Source organism: Canis lupus, chromosome 11 (assembly GCF_048164855.1).
Source record: "Canis lupus baileyi chromosome 11, mCanLup2.hap1, whole genome shotgun sequence".
Taxonomy (NCBI): Eukaryota; Metazoa; Chordata; class Mammalia; order Carnivora; family Canidae; genus Canis; species Canis lupus.
Genome location: NC_132848.1, coordinates 42,947,782 through 42,971,438, shown reverse-complemented (window position 1 = coordinate 42,971,438; position 23,657 = coordinate 42,947,782). Strand labels below are relative to the sequence as shown.

The 23,657-nt window shown below is 37.0% G+C and overlaps 1 protein-coding gene across 1 annotated transcript in view; it reads left to right on the top strand.

Moving 5' to 3' along the window:
* TMEM182 (transmembrane protein 182) overlaps nucleotides 1-22,189 on the top strand; it is a 56,684-nt gene extending 34,495 nt beyond the window's left edge. The window contains exons 4-5 of the mRNA XM_072844398.1: nucleotides 3,658-3,795; nucleotides 19,917-22,189. Of these exons, the coding sequence (XP_072700499.1) occupies nucleotides 3,658-3,795; nucleotides 19,917-20,137 (359 nt within the window). The 3' untranslated portion in view covers nucleotides 20,138-22,189. The remainder of the gene's footprint in view (nucleotides 1-3,657; nucleotides 3,796-19,916) is intronic.
* Nucleotides 22,190-23,657: the final 1,468 nt, after the last annotated feature.

Below are 23,657 nucleotides of genomic sequence, written 5' to 3'. Positions count from 1 at the left end.
AACCTAAAGAAATTCCTTTTCCTATGTCTTTATGGAACAGGTTTGCTTTGATAAATTCTGTCTTCCTCCTTGAGAAATGGCTTTTTTTCATCTTCATCCCTCAAAGATATTTTCACTAGAAGGAGAATTTGAGGTTGATAGTTCTTTTCTTTTGTCATCTTAAAAATGGCCTCCATCATATCTGATGAGAAAATGTGGTCCTCGAGATTGTTGTTTCCCTGGATTTAATATATCACCCCACCCCAACCACCAGTGACTACTTTCAAAACTTTTTCTTTATTTATAGTTTTCAGTAATTTTATTAATATGTGTCTGGGCTGATTTTTTTCGGTTTATGTTCTTTGGAGTTTGTTGAGTTCCTGTATCTATAAATTTATCTTTCAGCAAATCTTGGAATTTTCCAGACATTATTTCTATGTATGTTCGCTCTGTACCAATATGGTCTGTCTCTGCCTTAGGGGCTTCAGTGACACAAATGTGACATCTTTTGACATTGTCTCTCAAGTCTCTGAGAGTCTCGCCATTTTTTATTTCAATTTCATTTCTTTCTGTTGTTCAGATTATATAATTTCTACCGTTCTCACCTCAAGTTCACTTGTCTTTCTCATCTCCATTCTGCTATTGTGCTCATTTCATGGATTTTAAGTTTCAGATATTATATTTTTCACTTCAGTTTAGTTCTTTTTTAATAGACTCTATTTCTAAGAATTTCTGTCATTTATTCATTTCAAGAATGTTCACCTTAGTTCATAGAAAATGGTTCTAGTAGCTGCTTTAAAGTCTGTGTAATAATTCACACATTTGAACCATCTTTGGGTTGGCGTCTGCTGATTGCTCATTCCTTTGATATTAGTCAGATTTTCATGGTTGTTAGTATATCAAATAATTTTGGATTCTAACCTAGACATTTTGAATATTATATCGTTAGACTTGGCATACTGTGAAAATTCTCTGGAGAATATTGATTTGTTGTTTGAACAGGTAATCCACCTGTGTGATCTGTCCTTTTCTTTTGTGATAGTCATGTCAAGATCAGTTCACTTTTCAATGCATTTGCTATGCTGTTTGGGTCTGCCTGGGGCTTGTATATCACTCAGGGCTTATTCTGGTACTTGGGTGATTTTTATATTGTAATTTAGTTCTCAAAACCATCATTGTACTTCTTTGGGCATTTTCTGGGTATGTACAACTTGGAGCATGAACTCATCACTTGTGTAGGATCAAATACAGATTAGAGATTCTCTTCTCTGGCTCTCTCTCTCATCTGTGGGGTTTCTTCCACTCCTCAGGCTTCTAGGGCCCACTTTTCCAGTTTTTATGGATGGGAAGATGAGTGAACAGAGTTGGCCTCCTGGGCCATGGCCCAGTTTCATGCAATGCAGTGAAAGAAAAGAGGAAACCCATAGCAGTGGTTCCTTCACCCTTTGCAAACTGGGAGAGGGGAGGGTGTCCCTTTTTCTGCTTCTTTTTTTTTTTAGATTTTTTTTTTTTGAGAGAGAGAAAGAGAGAGAGAGAACACATGAGTGGGAAGAAGGGGCAGAGGGAGAGAATCTTCAAGCAGACTCCTCTCTGAGTGCAGAGCCTGATGCAGGGGGAGCCGATGTGGGGCTCAATCCCACAACCCAAGATTATGACCTGAGCCAAAGCCAGGAGTCAGTCACTCAACCCACTGAACCACCCAAACACCCCATTTTTCTGCTTCTTATAGCCAAAACATTGAATCATCATTTGGGATCTTAAGTGTCCATTCCCCACCCCCCATGCCCGGGGTAGCAGTGTAGATTTACTTTTGAGGCCTTGAGACCTGCCTGGGAAGATAAAAAGAGAAAATTCAACACAAGGACTTTCCCCATACTCTGGCTTATAGGGACCCGACCCTCTTTCCTGTTGATCTAGCCAGAATAATAATCTTAACTCCAGGTTTTTTGTTTTTGTTTTGCTGTTTGCACCTTTTATAAAGTTCCCAATTTGGCTTGCCTTCAGGCCAAATCCAGAAGGAGAAAAAAAGGAAATACTCTGAAAACTCTTTGTAGCCAATTTTATCTTTCCTTAAGGTTTGACTTCTCTCCTGAATACACTTGCTGTTGTTTACTTTTCATACTCCTCAGGTGGTTGTTTGCCATATGTGTCCACATTTCAGTTGTGGTTAGGGGAGCGACAGAATGGGCTCCTATTCCTTATTCCGTGGACTGGCTCTTAATCACGTTTTCACCCCTAGCACTTGCCACAGAACCTACCACATAATAGACATTTAGGTAAATGAAGGGAATACAAGTGTAAAATGTGTGGCTCACCAATGTGAAGGAAATCATTTCTGTATATGTGAATGAAAATGTAAAATGTGAAGCTTGCCAATTCTCTAGCAAATTCTGATAGGACCCGGATGGCACGTGTTTGGCTCACTGTCTGCCACTCTTCCCACGCTCAAATATGATCAGTACTCCTTCACTGCTTGGCACCCTGCAGAGCCTGAAGGCAGCCATAGAATATTCCTAGCACTGCAAACCTGGAAGCCACTGTTTAGTGAACAGCATGGGCATGCGGGGTACAAGCCGGCCTTTTACTCCTGTCTTTCAGATGTGTCCACACAACATTTCCAGCCTTCTTTTCCCATTTAAATGCAGTGCTTCCTCCCTACAAATTTCCATCTTGCCATAGTCTTTGCTTTAAGATTCCAGCTGATGGGCACATTTCTTTCTTTGCCAGGTGGGCTTGTGGAGAAAAATAATTTTTTGCTTTCTTATATAAAGCCTATGTTTTCATTAAAAAATGTAATTTGACTAACGTATTTTATGGAGCTTTCCCTCATTTACACCAAAAGGAACCTATTTTAGTGTTGTAGCCCTTGGGAAATGATGAATTTGTTTAATAGATCAGTAATTATCCCATTCAAAAATGATCATTAGAATTCCTCTTTATTTGATTACTATGTATCACCAAACCCACAATCCGTTTATCACCAGCTGCATCCATTAATTCAGCCTTGTTGGTCCATGCATAAGAGACCACTCTAACTTCTCGCTTCTCATTTTGAGTCTTTCTAAGAAAAATATTGGTGGAAAGTAGTATGCCTTAAATATATCTGATTTAAAATCTCAGTCTGTACAAACTTTTATTTTTTGTTTTGTTTGCTATTTTTATTACCCGAAGACTATTTTCCAATAAAGTCACAGCCTAAACAGAAGTATACTTTTTTATTAGGGAATTGGGGTGATTATTAGCCTCTAGGGGGTGATAGTGGTTGTAAGAAGCAGTGTTGGTAAATGTGAATGCCTTTTCATGTCGTTGTACGTTTGGTATGAAACACCTACCTGTGACTCAACTAGGTACGGACTCAGGGTAACTCTTTCCAGAATGTTAGAACATCTCCACTTCTAAAATGGAAAATATATTCAGAAAATGAGCTCCCAGAGTGTCCTGAGAGTGTGTGGGGTACAAATAACAAGGATGAGTGAATTGAAGGTTGACATCACTAAGTATAGAGTTATCTAATAAGATTTGCTTTGAATCATAATCCGGGACCCATGGCTTGGGATTCTAACTTGCTATGGCTAAAATCAGAACAATAAAGTGGAAAGAAACTGACTGGTACAGTCTAAGTGGGGTTCACAATCTAAATGCGTTTTTCTTTTCTCCTTTTCCCCCTGGGGTTTCCAGTTTACCGTGGTTTCTGGGCAGTCCTGATGCTTCTGGGCGTCGTCGCCGTGGTGACTGCGAGCTTTCTGATCATCTGTGCAGCCCCCTTCGCAAGTCACGTTCTCTATAAGGCCGGTGGAGGCGGGTACATCGCTGCAGGTATGTGCAGGGCAAAAAGTGTGATTTCCAGCCATGTTTTTCTCCATATCCTCATATTTTCCTTTTCTAGTTTCAGATTTCAGGCCTCTACTAGGAGTAATACAATAATATTCATATGCAGTATTGTTTGAGTGCCCACTGTATGCAGACCCTCCTCCAGGGACTTAGCATTTCCTGTGTGCTCCACAGCATTTGCTCACTGTATCCACGTTGTAGGAAGACAGCACAGGAAGGGAAAGTTCTGTTCCTTAATCTCTCTTAACCTGTTTCTTTTCTATCCGTAAAATGGGTTCATAACACGTCTTTCTGTAACATCAGGATATGTGTGAACTTTTCTGTGCATTCTTAAAAAGATAGCCCCATGATGATAATTACAAACTGGCATGATTTATTTATCACAGGTAAAAAAAGAAAAACATCTCTTTCTACAATGTCATCATTCACTTTTTTTAAATTGTGGTTCATGTGCGTTATCAAAACACATTCTGTCCTTGGCAAAACCTGCATTTGTTTTAGTCAGCTTTCCAACTAGTCTTTTTAATGCCTGCTACAGTGATCTTAGTAAAAATAGAAAAATAATCGACTAGGTGTATCTTGTGAATGTTAAGTGTCTTTCATTTAATTGGGAATGTTCTAAAAGCTAGAACATTAATCTGAAAACATATAAGCACAGATGATTTGTAAAGGTAACAGTTTTAGAAAATGAGACGAACTTCACTATGACTAAGACCACATTGTACATGACTATGCTATTTTATAGCATCAAATCAGAAGGACAAAGTGTTTCTGTATGAAATGGTAGCGACAGGAAAGAAATAGAATAGATAGCATTGTTCTCTTTAAATCATTGCAAAGACAGCTCCTGATGTTGTCCGTCATCATTTAATTGATGGCCAATTAACAGTTCCTTGAAGCATATCTAGTCCATAATACTGTGCTTAATTCTGTAGAGGGAATAAAAAAGAATAATCAGATATGAATCCTCTGTCCAAAGAGTTCAAAAAGGAAAAAAAAAAAAAAAAAAAACCACCCAACCCAAACCCACCCTGGGAATAAGAGTCCTGTTTAACCCATTCTGTCATTCTTTTGTCTTTTATTCACTTCTTTCCTCACTAGTTTTCCAAGGACCTTGTATTCAAGGGCCTGGGTTTACCTACAAAATTTATCATTTTAACGTATATAATGCAGTGTATTTTTAGTACATTTCCAGAGTTGTGCAAATATTACCACTCTCTGATTCCAGAATATTTTTTATTACCTCACAAAGAGACCTCATTGTCTCCTCTCCTTTCCTCCCCTTGGGCTTGAGTCAACACTCATCTACTTTCTTCTTTTAAAAAAAAAAAAAGATTTTATGTATTTATTTATGAGAGACACAGGCAGAGGAGAAGCAGCCTCCAGGCCAGAAGCCCGATGCAGGACTCAATCCCAGGACTCAATCCCGGGACTCTGGGATCACACCCTGAGTCAAAGGCAGACACTCAACCGCTGAGCCACCCAGGCTCCCAACACTCATCTACTTTCTATCTTTTTGGGTTTATTCTGGAAATTTCATATCAATGGATTCATACAATGTGTGGCCTTTTGTATCAGGCTTCTTTCACTTCAATCTCACGATATTTATAATCGTCTTCTTTAATTAATAATTCCATAAGACCAAACCCCTTATATGCCATAAAACTGAACATTTCTGAGCCAAATAGTTTTTCCTCCTGCAAACCACATTCTACCTTTACTTTGTTCAAAGGTCTTGTGAAGGTACATGGTTTTCCATGGTTTTCCCAGAAACAAGAGCTGTCTGCTAGAGTGTGTAAATATTTGTTTCTTCTCATTCCTTACCTTTCTTTATAAATCTTTCCCAACAAAGGAAATATATACAGTTGACCCTGGAATATGGGTTTGAACTGTGTGCGTCTACTTAAACACAATTTTTAAAATAAAAACAGTACAATCTTGTGAATCTATTTTTTCTTTCTTATATTTTTATTAATAACATTCTCTTTTCTTTTCTTAGCTTAATTTATTGTAAGAATATAGTATATAATACAATATATACTGTTAATTGACTGTTATCAATGAGACTTCTTTGGTCAACAGTAGGCTCTTAGTCTCAGGGGAGTCAAAAGTTACAGGGAAATTTTTAACTACCGTTAAGTCTTTGTGATATCAAAAGTTATAGGCAGGGCAGCCCGGGTGGCTCAGCAGTTTAGCGCCACCTTCAGCCCAGGGCATGATCCTGGAGACCCGGGATTGAGTCCCACATGGGGCTCCCTGCATGGAGCCTGCTTCTCTCTCTGCCTATGTCTCTGCATCTCTCTCTCTCTTTCTGTCTCTCTCATGAATAAATAAATAAAATCTTAAAAAAAGTTATAGGCAAAAAAAAGTTATAGGCAAATTTTCAACTATGGTTAAGTTTTTGGGGAGTTAAGATATTTGTAGGCAGATTTTCAACTTCATAAGGTCAGTGCTCCTAACCCTACAGTGTTCAAAGGTCAACTGTAATAGTGTGAGTTTAGTATACATTATGGACAGCACAGTTGTTTTAAACTCAGAAACACTCTGATTTTTGGCTTAGTCTGATCAAAGAATTGTGTATCCCTGTGTGTGTTTAGTGCTTTTGAAAAAAAAAATGTTGGTCATTTTTAAATTGTGCAAGAAGGTAGTATATCCAAAGAATTACATTTGGCTGGGAACTCTGTAGGAAGATAGTTTGTACTCACATGCCTGTGACCAGTGAGGTTCTTCTTTTTTTTTTTTTTTTTTTGGAGAATCTTTGCTCTGTGTGGGTATGGGGCTGGGGTTCTCCTTGCTCAGGTCTTCATGTAAAAGGCCCCTGGGAACTGAGAGGTGTCCATGGTATTCTGGGACCCATTCTGAAAACAACCAAACTGGACAATTATGAGGACACTTCCTTTTAAACTTGACTTTTAATTTCCTTCATGGCAGATTTCTTTGTTTGTGTAGGGCCATTTGTTTCCAAAGAACAGAGAAAGAAATTCTGTAGGATGAGACAAAATTAGCTTGGGCAGAAAAGGTGATATTCTCAGGAATAACTGAATTTTACAGTCTAATGGCAGTTTTTACAGTGAAACAGCTCTATAAGGTGGTTATGGGGCCAATAAATCATTCTTAAGTTTCAGTACTTATTGATAGAAGAATTTAAAAATCTTTTCATTGTTTATTATTAAGATTCTCAGGTAATATTAATAAGCAACTTATCCTTTCAGAATCAAAGTTGGAAACTTATATGCTATATGCACACTTGGAAAATATATAGTAAACACTAGGTTTTTTGGCCAGCCAAATTTTTGTGTATCACATTTAGTATGCAACTATGCACATAGTCAATGAGTTAAACTGAACTGAACTTAGAATGCTTTCTTTGTTTAGATTTTATATTTTCAAAATGAAGGAATCTCGTTTTATGTGTCTGGTACTCTAGAATCTCTTTGTTTTTTATGGCTTGCCTTGTCATTCCCTGCCTAACTGAGCTCCCATGCTGCCCTGTGCCAATGCTCTGTGCTGTGCTGGGCAGTTAGGAACAGGTGCAGCTTGGGCCTGGGGTTGCCGTGGCAGCTTTATCAATGCCACAAACAAGATTGCACACTCTCTCTTTATTTGGACAGATGGCTTTAGGATGGGGAATAGCCAAATTCCAAATGGCCAATGCTGGGTGTGTGCATGTATGAAGTCTCTTTGGCATTAGTAAGAAGACTGTTTTTGGGCATTCCATGCATGACTGAGTCATGCTGATGTCACAGTTGTCGGTATGAGTAAGGGGCGGGGGTCCATAGTATTCCTCTTGCTCTGTCAACAGGCTTAGAGCAAAGTTTGGAGGACATATGTTGCCACTCCTTGCAGTTGGGCAGATTCCTCTTCAAGCAGGCTAAGCCATGTATTCCCCGAGGAGGTTCAGTTCTGGAACAAGTGCATGGTAATCATCAGGATGTTATAACACCCAACCTATTTCAGTGAATCTCATCGCACACTCTATAAAACCTAAGCAAATTCTGAAATTTGTTTTAATGTGGACTCCCAGAGAACTTTCCATTCCAAGGGGCTGACACTAGTCTTCTCCTAGTTCTTTGATATTGGAGGTGATAAGAAAGATGCAGGAGAAGTTAGAATGGGTGAGCATACCACTATAAAACATTTAAGTTATATGGAGGAAATTAAACATAGCTGAATATTCCTAGTGCCTGGGCAAAGCAACATCAATACAGGAATTGCTGTGCATGAGTAAGACTTTTAAGTGTACAGGAAAGAATAATGATGTGATCTGGAAGTTCCGGGATACTGACATTACTAGGTAATAAGCCGTAAAAACTTTAAATCAGTATTTCCCAGCATATTAGGGTACAAATATTTTTCTTTTGTAATTGAAATAGCTTTTTCCTGAGTGACAAAGTGAGATTACATTTTTCTGCTGAATGTAGTGCTAGACAGAGTCCCTCCTGGGTTGAGGTGCCTGAAAGGCTTCTGAATCTCAGCTAAGTCCCTTGTGAGACCCTCAAGTTGGTGAGACTACACGGACATCTTGTAAGCCAGAGGAAGATAGCAGCCTTTATTCTAGACTCAGGATGCATTAATGGAAGCAAAGGGTACCTCTGCTGTGTAATTAGCCCTTTGGAACAATTAGTTCTTTGGCGGCAAAGCAGTGGTTTGACTCCTGCCCCACTCTGTGACCACAGAGTATACTCCTTGCCCAGAAGGCTGTTGCTCAAGCCATTACTGGTCACCAGGGATACAAGCTGAGTGATTTGGGGTGAATTTTTAAAAATTTCTGCCATGTGGGACAAACCGTCTGAAGCACATCCTTCCATGACCCCTCCCTGCTCCCTTTGGATCTGGAGGACAGTGCTTTCTGAAACTATAGTGATGTGAACCCTCTTAAAAAAAGTAGAATAAAAAAAAATAGAATAAAAAAAAGTAGAATAGAAAAGGTGAGCGGTAATGACAGGAATATAAAAATCTGACTACAAAATATAATAAAAACTATTGAATCAGAATTAAATTGGATTTGTGGTTTGTTTTCCTTTTCTTTCAAAATATCAATGGAATTTGTAGTAGCTCATCAGTAAACCACATTTATTTCTAATGAGATAAAATAGATGTGGTGATGAAAACTACAAGATACTTTTCACCTTAATCCTAGAAAAAAAAAAAAGACACAGCAGTCAAGGGACATATTTTAGATGTTCTTTTTTTTTTTTTTTTTTTTTTTCTTTTTTGTTGTTGAAACTGAACACGTGGCTTCCAGGAAGAATTCAGTGTCATACCTTGCTCCTCACATCTTCCTCCAGATAAAGTAGAGCAAGAGAAGAATATGCAGAGGAAACAGAAGACCGTGAGCAGGAAGGGATTAGAGAAGAATTGCTGACAGCCTAGAGGCAGGCATTCTAAACTTACAGGCACACGCATCTCCCTACTTGCACCTGCTGTCTCCATGTCTATATAGTGAGAGATCCAGGCTATAAACAGCCGCTTACACGGACAAGCAAAGGGGCCTCACTATTAGCAGAACAGGCCTGGAAGGCCAGTGAATGCTTGCCAGAATGGCTTTTCTAAAGCTTCTGTGTCTTTCTTAGTGCACCAAAAGTAGGCTTTTGGGAGAAAATCACAACATAACCTCCCAATGGGGAACAGAATATTTCACCAAAGTCCAGGACTTAACATTTCATTCATAGGTCTGTTCTGTTGGAGGTACGTGACAGAAACAAAGGCGTGACTCATTATAACTGGAAGTTACTGATACGTGAGCCAAATGTGCTTGTTGTACTAGAATTCCTGTCTCCGATTTTTATGAAACACAAAACAGCAGCTTGGATTTACTTCTCTTTTGCTCAGTCCAAAAGCTTTGTACACTAGATGTGCTTCCTGAGTACTTCTGGAAGAACCAGTCACTCTTATGTTTCTAAAATTACTTGTTTCATGCCCTGGCTTTGTGCCTTTGGTTGCCATATTTGGGAATTTGTTCAGGAAAAGCATTGTTTTGGATATTGATAATATAATAATGTGGGAAGGCCTCCTTTCAAATTTTGATGTGGAATTTTAATGACCTCAATATGTCACTTCATAGAAATGTCAAGTGCTAGAATAAATCAGTGTTGGTCAATATTAAAGAGGAAAGAGCTCTGAAGAATTTTCACTTACAAAAATACTTTAAGGCATATAACTTTTCTTTCTCAGATACTTCTTTGAAAGTTTATTTTTCCTCACATTGCTTATCAGTTGGAATGTGTGTAATGGGCTGTTAGAATCAGACTTGACTCCACTCAGTGTTGAACGGGGCACCAGTATGATAGGATGTATGATGCTACAGTGAAGAGGCAGGTTCCCAGAGGAAGAATTCAGAGGGCATGAGTGAGACCCAGTTTTGTGAGTTTCCAATACCTCAGTCAAATGAAGGCTGGAGAAGGGATGAGGAATGTGAAGAAGAGACACAGAGTGGTTGCGTAGAGAGACCTGTGCTCCTAAGTCTTTACTTTGACCTGGGCTGGTTGTGCATATGTGTCCTTATGGGAGACATTTGAGAGGATGGTCCAGCCCTTGCCCAGATGAATCTAGGGTATGAGAGGTCAGCTCAGTAACAGCTTTAGTGGGACTTTTTGGAAAACCTTGAACAGCAAACATGAATGAATGGTCCCCATTCCACTTTAAAAATGTATTTGTGTGGTTCTTCTGAGAACCAGAGCTGTAGGCCTACAAAAGAATGCCTTTACTCACATGATATTTTATTATAGGATATAATTAATCTCCACACTGAAAGGAAGTTTTCAGATGTGTAGTACGACAAGATTTGTTCTGGTTTATAAATGGCATATCTAGTTTGGGGTTAGTTTTTGGTATGGTGGAAAGGCAGAATGAATTTCCATCTGCTTCATTCTGCTTTTTTAAAGTATGTGCATCATTAACATCTACTATTAACTTAGTTCTGCAAGGGATTTAATTTCTTTGCAAATATTCCGTTTTATTCCATACCCTTCTCCCAAATAATCACTTTGCTCAGAAATAGCTAGTGGTTAATGAGTAAGGCATATTGCTTTTTTTACTGAAAATTTTATGAATTTTCCTGAGGCCTTTTCTCCCACCCTTTATACTTACTTGTAGAAAAGAGAAATACATTAGTAAGACAGCAAGTCTGTCCTAGAAGGATTTTTACTTCCTGTAACTATAAGGTTGTTGGGGATGGGCAGAAAGCTTGCTTACTGGACACTTAAAACAGAAAATGTCCTTAATATGTATAAGTGAGCACAAGTCTGGATTCACCTGTTAACCTTCCTAAAATGTCGTGAGGGGCCTATGGGGTGACTGGTGCCACCTGGTGGAAGATTCTAGTAAGACATGGGCAGATAATCTCCCTCACTTCTCATGACATCTCAGACTGGAAGGCACTGTGGTGGTTTATCCCCTTGCCTCTTGACTAGTCCTGAAATAGCCCAGTCATATGAGAAGCTCTGACACTTTAAAAGATTTCAGAGAATAATATTTACTAGCCATTATCAGGAGCTAATGCCAAAGCTCAATAAAAATAATGATAATAACAAAACTAGCCAATGCTTATTATGCGCTTGCCCTGTTCCAGGCACCTCGCCCAGTGCGTGTTACCTCCATTAATCTCATGACTACTGTCTGCAGTAGGCACCTGCATGATCTGTATTTTACCAAAAAAGATACTGAGACACAGAGAAGTATAGAACTTGCTCAAGGTTACTCAGCTTGTCAAGTATAAAGCTTTCCAGCCTGTACACCTTTGAGGTAAGATTTAAACCAGGGCAGTTAGAGTCCAGGCCTATGCCCTTCAACCACCTCCTGCTTTTTGAAACTCATCTATTGTGAGTAAACACTTCCTTGGAGTTAAATGAAAATCCACTTTCCAGATGCAATCCCTAATGACTTGTGCAGATGGATAAACCCTCAGGATCATTCTCTATCAATAACTGTTTCTCAAGAGAGTACAGAGTATTGGATAGACAGGGTGTTTAATGCCTACAATGATTATGCCAATCTAAGAAAGTAATAAATACTTGAGAATTCCAATAGACATTATATAGGAGTGGTTGACTAAATAAAAACATGAGGCCAGAAAATGAAAGGGAAGAGTCAATTAATATATTTGTACAGTAATGTGTGTGGTAAAGTTTGGGTAGCAATAAATATTTGGAAATCAAATAGATGTAATGAAAATATACAGATATGAAATTATAGTTATATAAGGTGTTCAGACTGTCGCAGAAAATTAGAAAAACATCAGTGGAAATTGAGTTTAAGAAAATGAAAAGTGGAAATTGTTTATGGTTGACCATTATGCATGAGCAGCTTTAAAATTTCTGAAATATGACATATAAAAATTAGCATAATTTAAATATAAGAGAAAGGTATAACTTTTAATGTAAAGAAGGACTATTAAAAGGTACAAATTTCAATTATTTTTAAGACATTCTAATGTATTTCCCAGAAAAACTAACTTAGGGAGTGAACTAACAGATACATAATTACTTTGAAAGTATGTTGCGATGTAATGACAAGTCTAACAAGTCTTCAGAAAATGTAGAATTGGCAAATTTTCCTTCCCCATCATGTAATGTTTGAAAAATAAGTATGCATTTTAGATTCTGGAATGGATCTATGAGAATAGCCTACACTCATATCATGTTTCCTCCTTTAACCTGACACATTGGTTTATTAAAAGTTGAAAAAGGTCTCAAACACTGCAATTTTTAAGCTTCTTAGTATATGAAAAGTTAATACATGACAAAACGGTTTGAAAATATTGCGGCATTCAGTGTTTACATTTTATAAGTTAATACTCTCTATTTTTAAAACGTATACATAAATATCATGACCCTATATATAATTGTAATTTGCAGGCATTATTCAAAGTCTTTTATGAATTTGGGCCCCAAACACATACTGCTTATGGACTCCAATGTCATCCATATCATGAAGGAGCACTATTATTCCATCCCAAGAGGTTAAACCCTTGCTCATTCTCAGGAAGGGTCTAGCTCTTTCTCCTTGGTTGTACTTTTATATCCTTTAAATTAAAGGCTAGAGACACTCCCTAGATACCTGAGGGGCGACTGTCTTTCCAAAGAAGTCTCAGAAGACAAACATGCAGGATTGCCATCTGGTTCCTACCTTGCAGACCAGTTCACAGGGGTTAATTTTATATGAAACTTCATAACATTCATTCATATGTCATATTTTGTATATTTCAAATAATACATAATGACAGTTAAAAATAAGAATCAAGGAACTGAGAAGACAAAGGGTCACAAAACATCCCCATGCTCCAAGCACTTGGAGAGTTTAATTGCACAGTGAGCACTATTGAACAGCTGTCAAAAGTTTTGTTGACAAAACGGATACATGAGGAAGAGAAGGGAAGACTGTTTTCTTAGGAGGGCTGAGGGGTGTGGGGGAAAGCCTGAGTGGGTGCGCTTCAGGTCACTGCCATAGCACCTGTAAGACCAGCGTCACTTTATCAGTTTGACGTAAAATCATGGTTCATAAAAAGATGTTGTTGCCTATTTCTTTTTTGAAAATCATTTGTCTGAGGAAATGTATCCATCATTTCAAGATTCTAGGTTTGAGTTTGAGCATCATGAACCAAAACACTCATCGTGGCTTAATTCATTGTAGCCAAAACCGAGAAGGAACCCAAATGATTGTCAAAGGATAAATTGATGAACAAACTGTGGTCTATTCATACAACGGGAATAGCATGCAGCAGTAAAAAGGAAGGAACTACTAACACACGCACGACATGGGTAGTTTTCTGTCATCATGTTGAGTATGAACAGAAAGAGATAAAAAACTGCACACTGTCGTGATTTCATTTCTATGAGGTTCTAAGGGCAAAACTCTGCTGTACTGATAGATGCTTTGGGGAAGAGGTGTGAGGAGGCATGCAGAACCTCTCTAGGATGATAGTGAGGACTATGTTCTATTTTCAATGGATTGTGGCTACACTGATGGTTACATTTCTCAAACCATACATTCTCATCAAACCATATACTTAAAACTCCTACATTTTGCGCTATGTAAATTACACCTCAGTTAAAAAAGAAAGAGAAACAATGAACTTGGAGGGCTTTTTACCTATTAGAACAACCTGCAAACTATTGAGGCTTAATATAGTACCTTCAAATATTAGTGTGGACTGATTTCAGAAATGTTTATATGAAGAGTACTTGTGGGTCTTCTGCAAAGGCCCCTTGTGGGGACGTGGTCAGTTACGCTGCCCAGTGCTCCTATGCAGATCCGAGAAGGCACTTGTTATATGTTTCTTGGTGAATTGCTATGTTTCCTTTTAGAAAATGATAGTAAATACATAGCTTATCAAACTTCCTTTTTGATCTTCCTTCTGGGCATGTCAGACCCAGGTTTACCATTCCATTAGTGCTACTATCCTTTGCATTCTTACCCATGCTCCAGATTTTTCTTCATTTCTATAGTTAGCACGAATCCTCTCTCTGCCTTTCTGGGATCTCCCCCTGGAAAAGTAACTTCGTTACTTCGTCTCCTTCCACCTCCTTGGAATGTTTTCCCTGCTATAGGATATCTTTGTCTTCATCCTAATCTGTTGTACCTGTTATCAGGGTATCCCTTTGAATTATGCCACAGGCTGGTTTGACCTTGGGACTGCAGACCTCATATCATCCTCTGAAAATAGACACAAGGAGTAAACTGATGCTATCATCCCTAAAATTTTATGAAGCTTGCTTTCTAGTTCTGTTTTTCTAGATGTGCTTGCTGGATATTGCCCTGTCTCTAGAGTACATGCTGCCTACAGTGGGAGAAAAGGCAATTTTTTTTTTTCTGATTCTAATGTATTGTTCACTGTTCACTTTAACTTCCTTCATAATGCATTTTCTTGACTACAGAATTCTTTGGCCATTCCTGTGCCCATTGAAAGCTAAAATGAGTTGCCACTGAATTCGTGTGCAAGCATGACTAAAAGAGGCTAATGGAATCATCTTAAATTTATGATTCTTCCCTAAGTAATCCAATAGCTGCCTGTGATTCACGTTGTTAAAACACATTTCAAAGGCAGTTCATTTATACCTAAGCAGTTAAGGATCAAGTTTATTATTTTTCAGTTATTCCAAAAGGCTTTTTGTTGTTGTTGTTTTTTTAAAGATTGTATTTATTTATTCATAAGAGAGAGAGAGAGAGAGAGAGAGAGAGGCAGAGACACAGGCAGAGGGAGAAGCAGGCTCCATGTAGGGAGCCCAACGTGGGACTCCACCCCAGGTCCCCAGGATCACGCCCTGGGCTGAAGGCGGCGCTAAACTGCTGGGCTACTGGGGCTGCCCAGGCTTTTGTTTTTTTGATACAGGTGGATATATTTCTAAGCAAGAATATAGGGGTTTGACATTTGCCTGTGTTTTTGAAGAGTTTCCATTTCTGTGGCTAACTTTTCCCTAGGAATGTGTTTTTAAATCTGGTTTTTATAATATAGTATACAAAATCTTTATGCTATGCCTTATTTTTCCATATTTGTTTCCATGTAATAATGAGGAAATCCAGTTTTATTTTTCAGTCTGTGACTTGATGTTGGGTAAATTCTTTTGTATTTTTTTTCCACATTGTGAAGATTTCCTTATTGTTTATCATTAGCAATTGTGTTCCTAATGGCCCTTAGTGACTATGTGAACTTTGTTTCAGAGAAAATGCTTTCCAAATCGAAATCAGATATTTAGAGGGAAAAGTTTTCAACTATGTAAGATGATCCATATAAAATCATACATTCGAATGGTTCTTTCCCATACTGCTAATTAATAAGAGAACCAACACATTATTCTTGTGACTTAATTATTGGTCTATGGTTTTATTATCACAAATCTTCTTGGGATTTGGTACCTTACTTTGATTATGCCTCCAGTGAGATGTTTTATTAATTTTTTTTGGTCTTCAAAAATTAGGTATTTTAAAATTTTAATTGGAAATAAATTATGCTTTCAAAATATGACCAAATTTAAATATAACTTAATTAAAAATAAATTATTACCTAAATATTAGCAATATTTTCTCTTCCTGCTAAAATCATAATGGCAAATGGGTTTGAAATGTAACTCACTTGTTACTCAGGACAGATATTATTTGACATTTTCATGAATGAGAATTCTTTAAGATATCAGGGGATAATAATTAAGTTTTTTCCATAGTATTTTCCATTAGTGTTTCTCCAAATGGGACTCTCCACTTGGTAGGTGGGCCAAATCAGCAATATTATTGTTCATTAATTATCATAATAGCCCACCAAAAGATGTGTCTTTCTGGATGTATGAACACACATACTCTCCTCCCATCCTCCCAGCATGCGCTTTCTATACACGTAAACACAGATTTCCCCCATGCTTTTTTTATTCATTCATTTTGTTTTGAAATATTTTCAGATTTACATAGAAGTTGAAACTCTTTCCACCCAGAGATTCCATTCATCTTTCACTATCTCAATGTCTTTTACAGCAAAAGGCTCCAGTCCTGAGACATGCTTTGCATTTAGTAGTTATGTCATCTGAATTTCCATCAGACCAGAATAAGTCCTACTTAGACCTTCATGACCTTGACTCTTCAAGAGTACAGGCCTCTGATTTTCTAGAATGTTCCTGAATTGGTGTGCCTGATATTTCCTTCTGGTTGGATTTATGCTCTTCATTTTTGGCTGTATCATTGCAGTGATGCTGTATTATTCTCATTGTATCTTACAAGGTGGTTAGTGACATCAATATGTCATGCCATTGGTGATGTTCACTTTGATCATTTTTGGGGATATTTTGGTGATATTTCAATATATAATTACTGTTTGCAATAATTTTACTGTTTACTATAAAATTACAGTATGAAATTACTGTTTTTCCCTTTACAATTGTTAAGTGTCTTGTGGGAAGAGACTTTGAACCTGTGTAGTATTTATTTCTCATCTGAATTTTGTTTACTAGTTTTAGCATCCATTTTTGTTTCTTGCCTGAATTATTACCTAAATGATTGCCAAGTAGTGATTTCTAATTGAAATATTCCTTCTACATTTATAAGTTAGCATTCTCTAAGGAAAAGATTTCCCTTCTCCCTGTCTAATTTATTCATTCATTTATTTATATCACGGTGGGCTCATGGATTTTTCTTTTATTTAGTAAGGTATCATGTGTCATTATCATTATTTGTTTGATAGTCTGATCGCCTCAGAACTGGCTAAGGGAAGCCCCTCAAGCTAGCTTCTGAAACACTCCCGCCATTCCTAGAGCACATCTGCCATTCCAGATTTACCTTGTACTTTCCACTCCAGCCTGGATTCACCTATTTCTTTGAGATACCTGGTTCCTGGTATTTAGAAGCCATGATCCGGACACTTAATGTGCTCCATGCAACTGGGGTGTTATTGCTCTCAGATTCTCTCAGGACACGGAGCCAGGACATATATGCAGTTGTATATATACGAGTGTATCTTACACACACACACACACACACTTCTATATTTATCTATCCATCTATCACCATGAATTCACACTGATAGATTTAATTCCAAACAAACATCATTGGCTTTATTTTAGTTTTCCTCCTTTTCAAATTTGTAACTCCCTTTTTAGGCAGTGAATAGCATGACTCCAATTAATTTCAATCAATATATTTATTTGTTTCATTAGTCTACCTCTATGTAACAGTCTTCTGACTCTTCTGTTGGCCAAATGCCTTATGTAAAGCCCCCAACATAGAGTCTTGCTGCCACATCAGCTAAACATTTGGCCTTTGGTATAAATATTTTCCAATGCCCGTTAATTCATTTTCTTTCTGCCTATCTCTCTCTCTCTGCATGTGAGTGCGCACATGCACATATATACACTGGTATGAAATACTGGCAATTTAATAGGTAGGGAAACACTTTTTTAGCCCATGGGAAGATATAATTATAAACTGATATGATATAAATTAAATTGACTGTGTGTTCAGTTAGTGAACAATTAAAGATTGTAGTGATAGAAATGCCTATTTTCATTGTTTTCAGGATGTAAATGCTCTTCAAATAACAGCAATTTTAAAATATAAGTTAATTCTTCCTTATTAAGAATCATCCACATGATTACTTGCAATACATTTTTTAAAATACTCAATTCAGTAATAGGTTTTGCAACTTTTGAAAGAAAATATGCATAAGGCTACTGGTTTTTCACAAAAGCAACTTTCATTTTTTATAAAAATATCTGAAAGCATGAGAGATTCACATGATACAAGAGAGATAAGAAACATAGCAACAGATAATAACAAAGGTTTGCAGTGTGTTTGCATTAGGCAAATAGTATGCAAATAACTAAGCCAAACCTTTACATTAGGAGGGAACAGTGTCTATATATTTGCAGAAAAATGTATTGAAATGCACAGAGTTGCTCGACAACACATGGCATTGCCATATTGTTGTCAACATCTGAGGTACGGCTTTGCAAGTAGTTTGCTCGCCGGCTATGACTTTACTATTTCTCTCTGACATAGCTGTTGTTCAGTGGTTAAATTGCACTCTTCTGTGCTCCAGTATTTGCATTTACATTACAGACCACAGTGTGAAGAATGTTTCTTATTAGTGGAGCATCTCTGTTGATTCTTCATTGCTCTATAGTTCGTATCACGATTATGAGAAAGTTTAAGACTCACCTCGGCATATTTATGAGCCCTTCTTCTTTTGTGTGTACTTCTCAGGATTCTTTATGCAATTGATGGCCTAAGAGAGAGAGGACATCCCAAATACTGTTGGAGCACAATTAACTAGAGAAGGGTGATTAATGGCTGGGCTCTTAAAAGATACTCTGTCCTGCCAATGTGCCTCCATCTCTGCTTCTAGTCACAGGGTTATGTTTACCTTTCAGACTGACTCGCAATTAGAATATGGAGATTTTATGCATGATGGTTCCATTCATTAATTCAAAGACTATAATAGGTCCTTGACATGTTTGGATTGAACTTTTGGGCAACTAGAAAATGACCTCAAGTATATTTTGCTCAGGTATAAATTTGAATCCCTCAGGGTGCGTGGTTTGAATGCGTGCAAGACCTGTCACTCACTCACCAATGAATCAGCTTAGCTGACTTTCCTGGGGTTGTAGCTCAGCATCATGGTGCTGCTCCCTTCTGTTATTTCAGTAACAGCCACATGGAAAAGTATATGCTTAGCAATATTCTCAAATTTTAGTATTTGTAAAGCTCTTCTGTCATAGTGCTCCCTCCCTACATCCGTCCGTTCTCCTTTCGTTTCTTTCTCTTGTCTACCAAGACTCTTGCTCTTAAACCTGTGGTTTTACATTCCACAGAATTTTTTCATTAATTGTTTTCCTCATTATTTCCAGACAATGTTGCCTTTATGCTATAGGTCAGTCTTTAGCATCTATATTTCAATTTGAAGGAATCATGTCTATTTTTTTACATTAGTTCAGTGCTTTCATCTCTGTTCTTGTCTGGTACTTACCTTAGCTTCTCTTTCATTGACAAAATTATCCACAGCACAAGTTGGCTGTGTTATAATAATATAATAATAGTCGGAAAGACCTGAGCTGAAAATCTGAAAATTAGTAGCTATGTTTGCACATACTTATAACTGAGGGCCAATAGTATCTATTTTGCCAATTCATTGTATATATTGAAATATATATTAAATATATTTGCCAATTCATTGTATATATTGAAATATATATTAAATATATAGTTATATATATTTAGTATATATTTAGTATATTTATAGTTATATACATAGTATAATACTATAATGTATTATAGTGTTCACCCCAAATCAGGCATATAGTACAGATGGAAAGTGTTAGAAGAAATTCCAGGCAGGATCTTTGACTCTTATGTTCACAAACACCTAATACAGAGCCTGGCATACAGTAACTACTAAATAAATGCATGTCAGCTGTTGCCATTGTTCTTGTTGCCATAACCTGTCTCAATGCTATGAAAATTAAAGATAACAGTGTGCATATAAAGCACATAATAAAGGGTATGGCACAAAGTAGGTGATTTGGCTAGAATGGTATTTTTAGAGACATATCATCAGGCAAATGATTGGTTAGCATTCTTGGGAAAACATCTTCAGAAAGACTAAAGGTCTTTTGTTTTGTCCTTCTCAGGCATCCTGTTTTCCTTGGTGGTGATGCTGTATGTCATCTGGGTCCAGGCAGTGGCTGACATGGAAGGCTACAAAAACATGAAAATGAGAGACTGCTTGGAGTTCACCCCTTCTGTTCTGTATGGCTGGTCATTTTTTCTGGCCCCGGCGGGGATATTTTTTTCTTTGCTTGCTGGATTACTATTCCTGGTTATTGGTCGGCATATTCAAATACATCACTAATCAAACTATTGCCACAAGCATTTTCTTGAGAGGTTTTAAGACAGAACTTTTTTTTTTTTTTCATTTTGTTTTGGTGATCCCAGCATAGAATTAGTTGTGAGCTTTTTAGTTGGTATTTCAATTTTGCTTTTACATTTTACTTGTAATTTCCTCCAATAGGAAAGTCCTAGAATCTTTCCAGATAACCACAGGTTTCCATCCTACGTAGGTGCTATCACTAACCTAATTCTCAAAGAAGCAGGTAGCATGGGTCTCCCTTTCATTGCACCGGTTAGGGGTCATGCAGGTCACAAAGGTCTGATAATGACATAACACCACTACCTGAGCCAGGGAAGCTTTGATTTAAAGTCTCCTTCTTGGCATTCACTTCGAAAAAATCTTTGGAGAATAATTAAGAACGGAAAACAAATGTTGTCAGAGAACTTATTCCATCTTTTCTCCACACACATGCATATCCACATACATATTCACTGACTCCTGTAAGCCAATTATTTATGACTTAAAAATAGATAGCAGTGTGCTTGTGGCGAGAGCCAGGCAAACACATCAGTTACAATGGGCCACAACCAGACTGAGAATGTGTACTTATTCCACTTTCTTACCAACAGGAGTTTGGTTATCTAATTATATTCACTGAATTGTGCATGCTTACAGAAACCTTAAACTATGTTTAAAAGTGGCAAATCTAAAAAAATAAAAATAAAAAAAGTGGCAAATCTGTACACCAAATTACACATAAAGCAGATTGGACTTTTAGGAGCTCAGTGGATTAATTGTAATATGTAATATGGTTGAAAATATGTAAAAAAAAAAAAAAGCACCTTAGCTTAGTACTTAGTTCTGTTTGATATTTTGAAATTCTTATTTAAAATTATATGCTAATATGTTCAGCATGTGAAAATTTATTGACGAAATGTGCTTTTAATATGCACTAGCTATAAACTTTCAAAATATTTCCATATGAAATGATAATAGCCTTGCTTTATTAAAGACTATGAAATATTAACTTTTCCCAAGACTTTATGGGTTGTAGTTCTTCTGATCATTTGATTCCCTTAATTATTGTCTCTCAGTTTCTTCATCTTTACAACAGCTATTTTAACATTTACAGATCTGCTATTTCCTTTAACATCTTGGAAGAAAACTTTGTGCTGCTTGGTGGATAATTCTTTTTTATTTGCTGGTGTAGACATGCAGACATTTTGCATATCAAAGATGTTTGTTTGGCACTAATTTTGATTGAAATCAAATCCATCTGAGAAGTCCACTTTGCATTTGCATTTTGGAAACCTCCACCAAGGAGCAGTTTGGTGTTGGTGAGGGAACAGAGAACCCGCATGGTATGCGAGCTTTGTTCTGGACACAGCGTTTTACTCTGCAGCTGTTGTGAATACCTAGGGCAGGACTCAGAGGCAAATTAAGAGTGACCACCTAGAAGATGCTGTGGGATAGAGGGGCGATTGCTTTCCATTCAGCAGTTCTCCTGATGGAGAGATTGCCTGTCTTATGGACACATCTGTACTTTCCATAAACTTGTTTCAGTGGGAGGGATTTTTGGAGGAATAGCTACAGTCTGATGTATCTGCAGAATCATGAGGGCATTTTAGTATTTAGGGACAGATAGGACTAGCATGTGATAAAAACAAACAAACAAAAAACCCACAAAAATACAAGACAAAAAAACATAGCTTCAGGGGTTTAACTGGTTTCTCAAGCCATCTGAGTTATATCATAAATGTTTTTTTATGCTACTTGCCTTTGTCTTTTTCTGTTTTCATTTTTATATTGCTCCATTTACTTCTTTGCTTTTGGCTTGATTATTAGAAAAATAATTATGGGTTCTGTTATGCATATTTACTGTGATATTAAGTTATGGCATGCCATTAAGTTTTCCAGACGATGCTAGATGTATTTGATTAGTTCATGTCATCTGTAAATACAATTCTTTTTTGTAGAATTTTGGAATGGAGCCTTTTTTCTGGTGTATTATATGTCATTTAAATTTCACATACAAGCTGCTTTCAGTAAAGGTTTGAATATTTATAAATTTCAGATGGTTATCCTCATTTTCTAATACACTTATGCGGCTACCATATATTTATCATAAGGCAATTGGCTGAATATCTGATGTGTATGACACTTTTACACAGATACATACTTTGGAAGTATTTCATAGTTGTAATGCATATCAATCACATTAATTCAGATGCATTTCCCAATCTACTTACCAGCAATCCGTGGAAGGAAGGAAGGTGAGTTGTTTGTGCTGTGTCAATAAGTAATATACTTTAAAATAGCAGAAATATGCCATATATTCTTGTAACAGCCTTATGTCTGATTTAGGATAGTATGTTTGTCTCTATTCAGTGTATTGACTAATTTTCAGAAGCTTCCAAATATCATGTTAAAATTTTATTAAGAGTGTTGATTTTGCATCAAGTTTCAATGTAACAAATAAGATGTCTTTTTGGTGACATTCTGGGAAGAGCAAAATAAAAGAACAGTTAGTTATGCCCTTGGACTTTGGAGAAAGCTATGATTTTTTCATATTGTATTTGTTCAAGGAGTTCAGTTTGGTTGGGCAGCAGGTAGCATATGCAGTGGAACCAGCTGGACAAACCATACAGAAAGGCTGAATGATGGTGTTCAATTTGGAGGTTGCGGGTAAGACTTATAAAAAAAAAAAACAAAACTACCAGGTATGCTATTACTGGCCATTTAGTCACTTTTATGACTAATATATGAAATGTACTTATTCAATTTAAATATTAAGTCCATGTATAAAGATGTATGGTGGATGAGGTGTCAGTATTTGGTTCTTGTCTATATACCTGTGTATCTTTCATCAACACATACTTGTGTATGTGTGTGTGTGTCTACCCAGAATTATAAATTTGAATAGAAAGAGATAAAGTGAATGATAGAAATCAATATAATTGAGATAAACAAAAATTTAAAAATGAGTTTTTTTTGGGGGATAGAAATAGAGCTTATGTCCCCAAGTACTATTTTAACGTTTTTACTCAATTGATGATGGTCAATTCAATTTTGATGGTCAATTCGGTGAACACATAAGTTGACTTATAGTTTCATGAAAGAAAACAGATTTACAAAGAGGCTTGGAATATCATAGGATTAGACAGATATGGGGTGCTAGTAAAAATAAGCTGTACATACATCGTCAGGAGGGTAGCATTGTAGGGAAAGACCCACAGTGCTGGAGCTACATAGAAAAAAAATATATTAAGAGGATGAGTCCCCAATTTGATTTTGGTGGGATGCCATGAGGAATGAGGGGGCTCATACAATAGAGATGAAATAGAAACTACATTTTTGTTGATTGTTGAAAGCATTAAATACATAGAGACATTTCCTCTGTGATGACTGAGGGTAGGTTACAGAAATTCCAGCAAAAACTTAGGAAGACAGTATACTAGATGTTAAATCCAAGGAGAGTGGGGAAATATTAAACATCGTATATATTATAATGAGCATAAAGCAAGCATAAGAACATTTAACT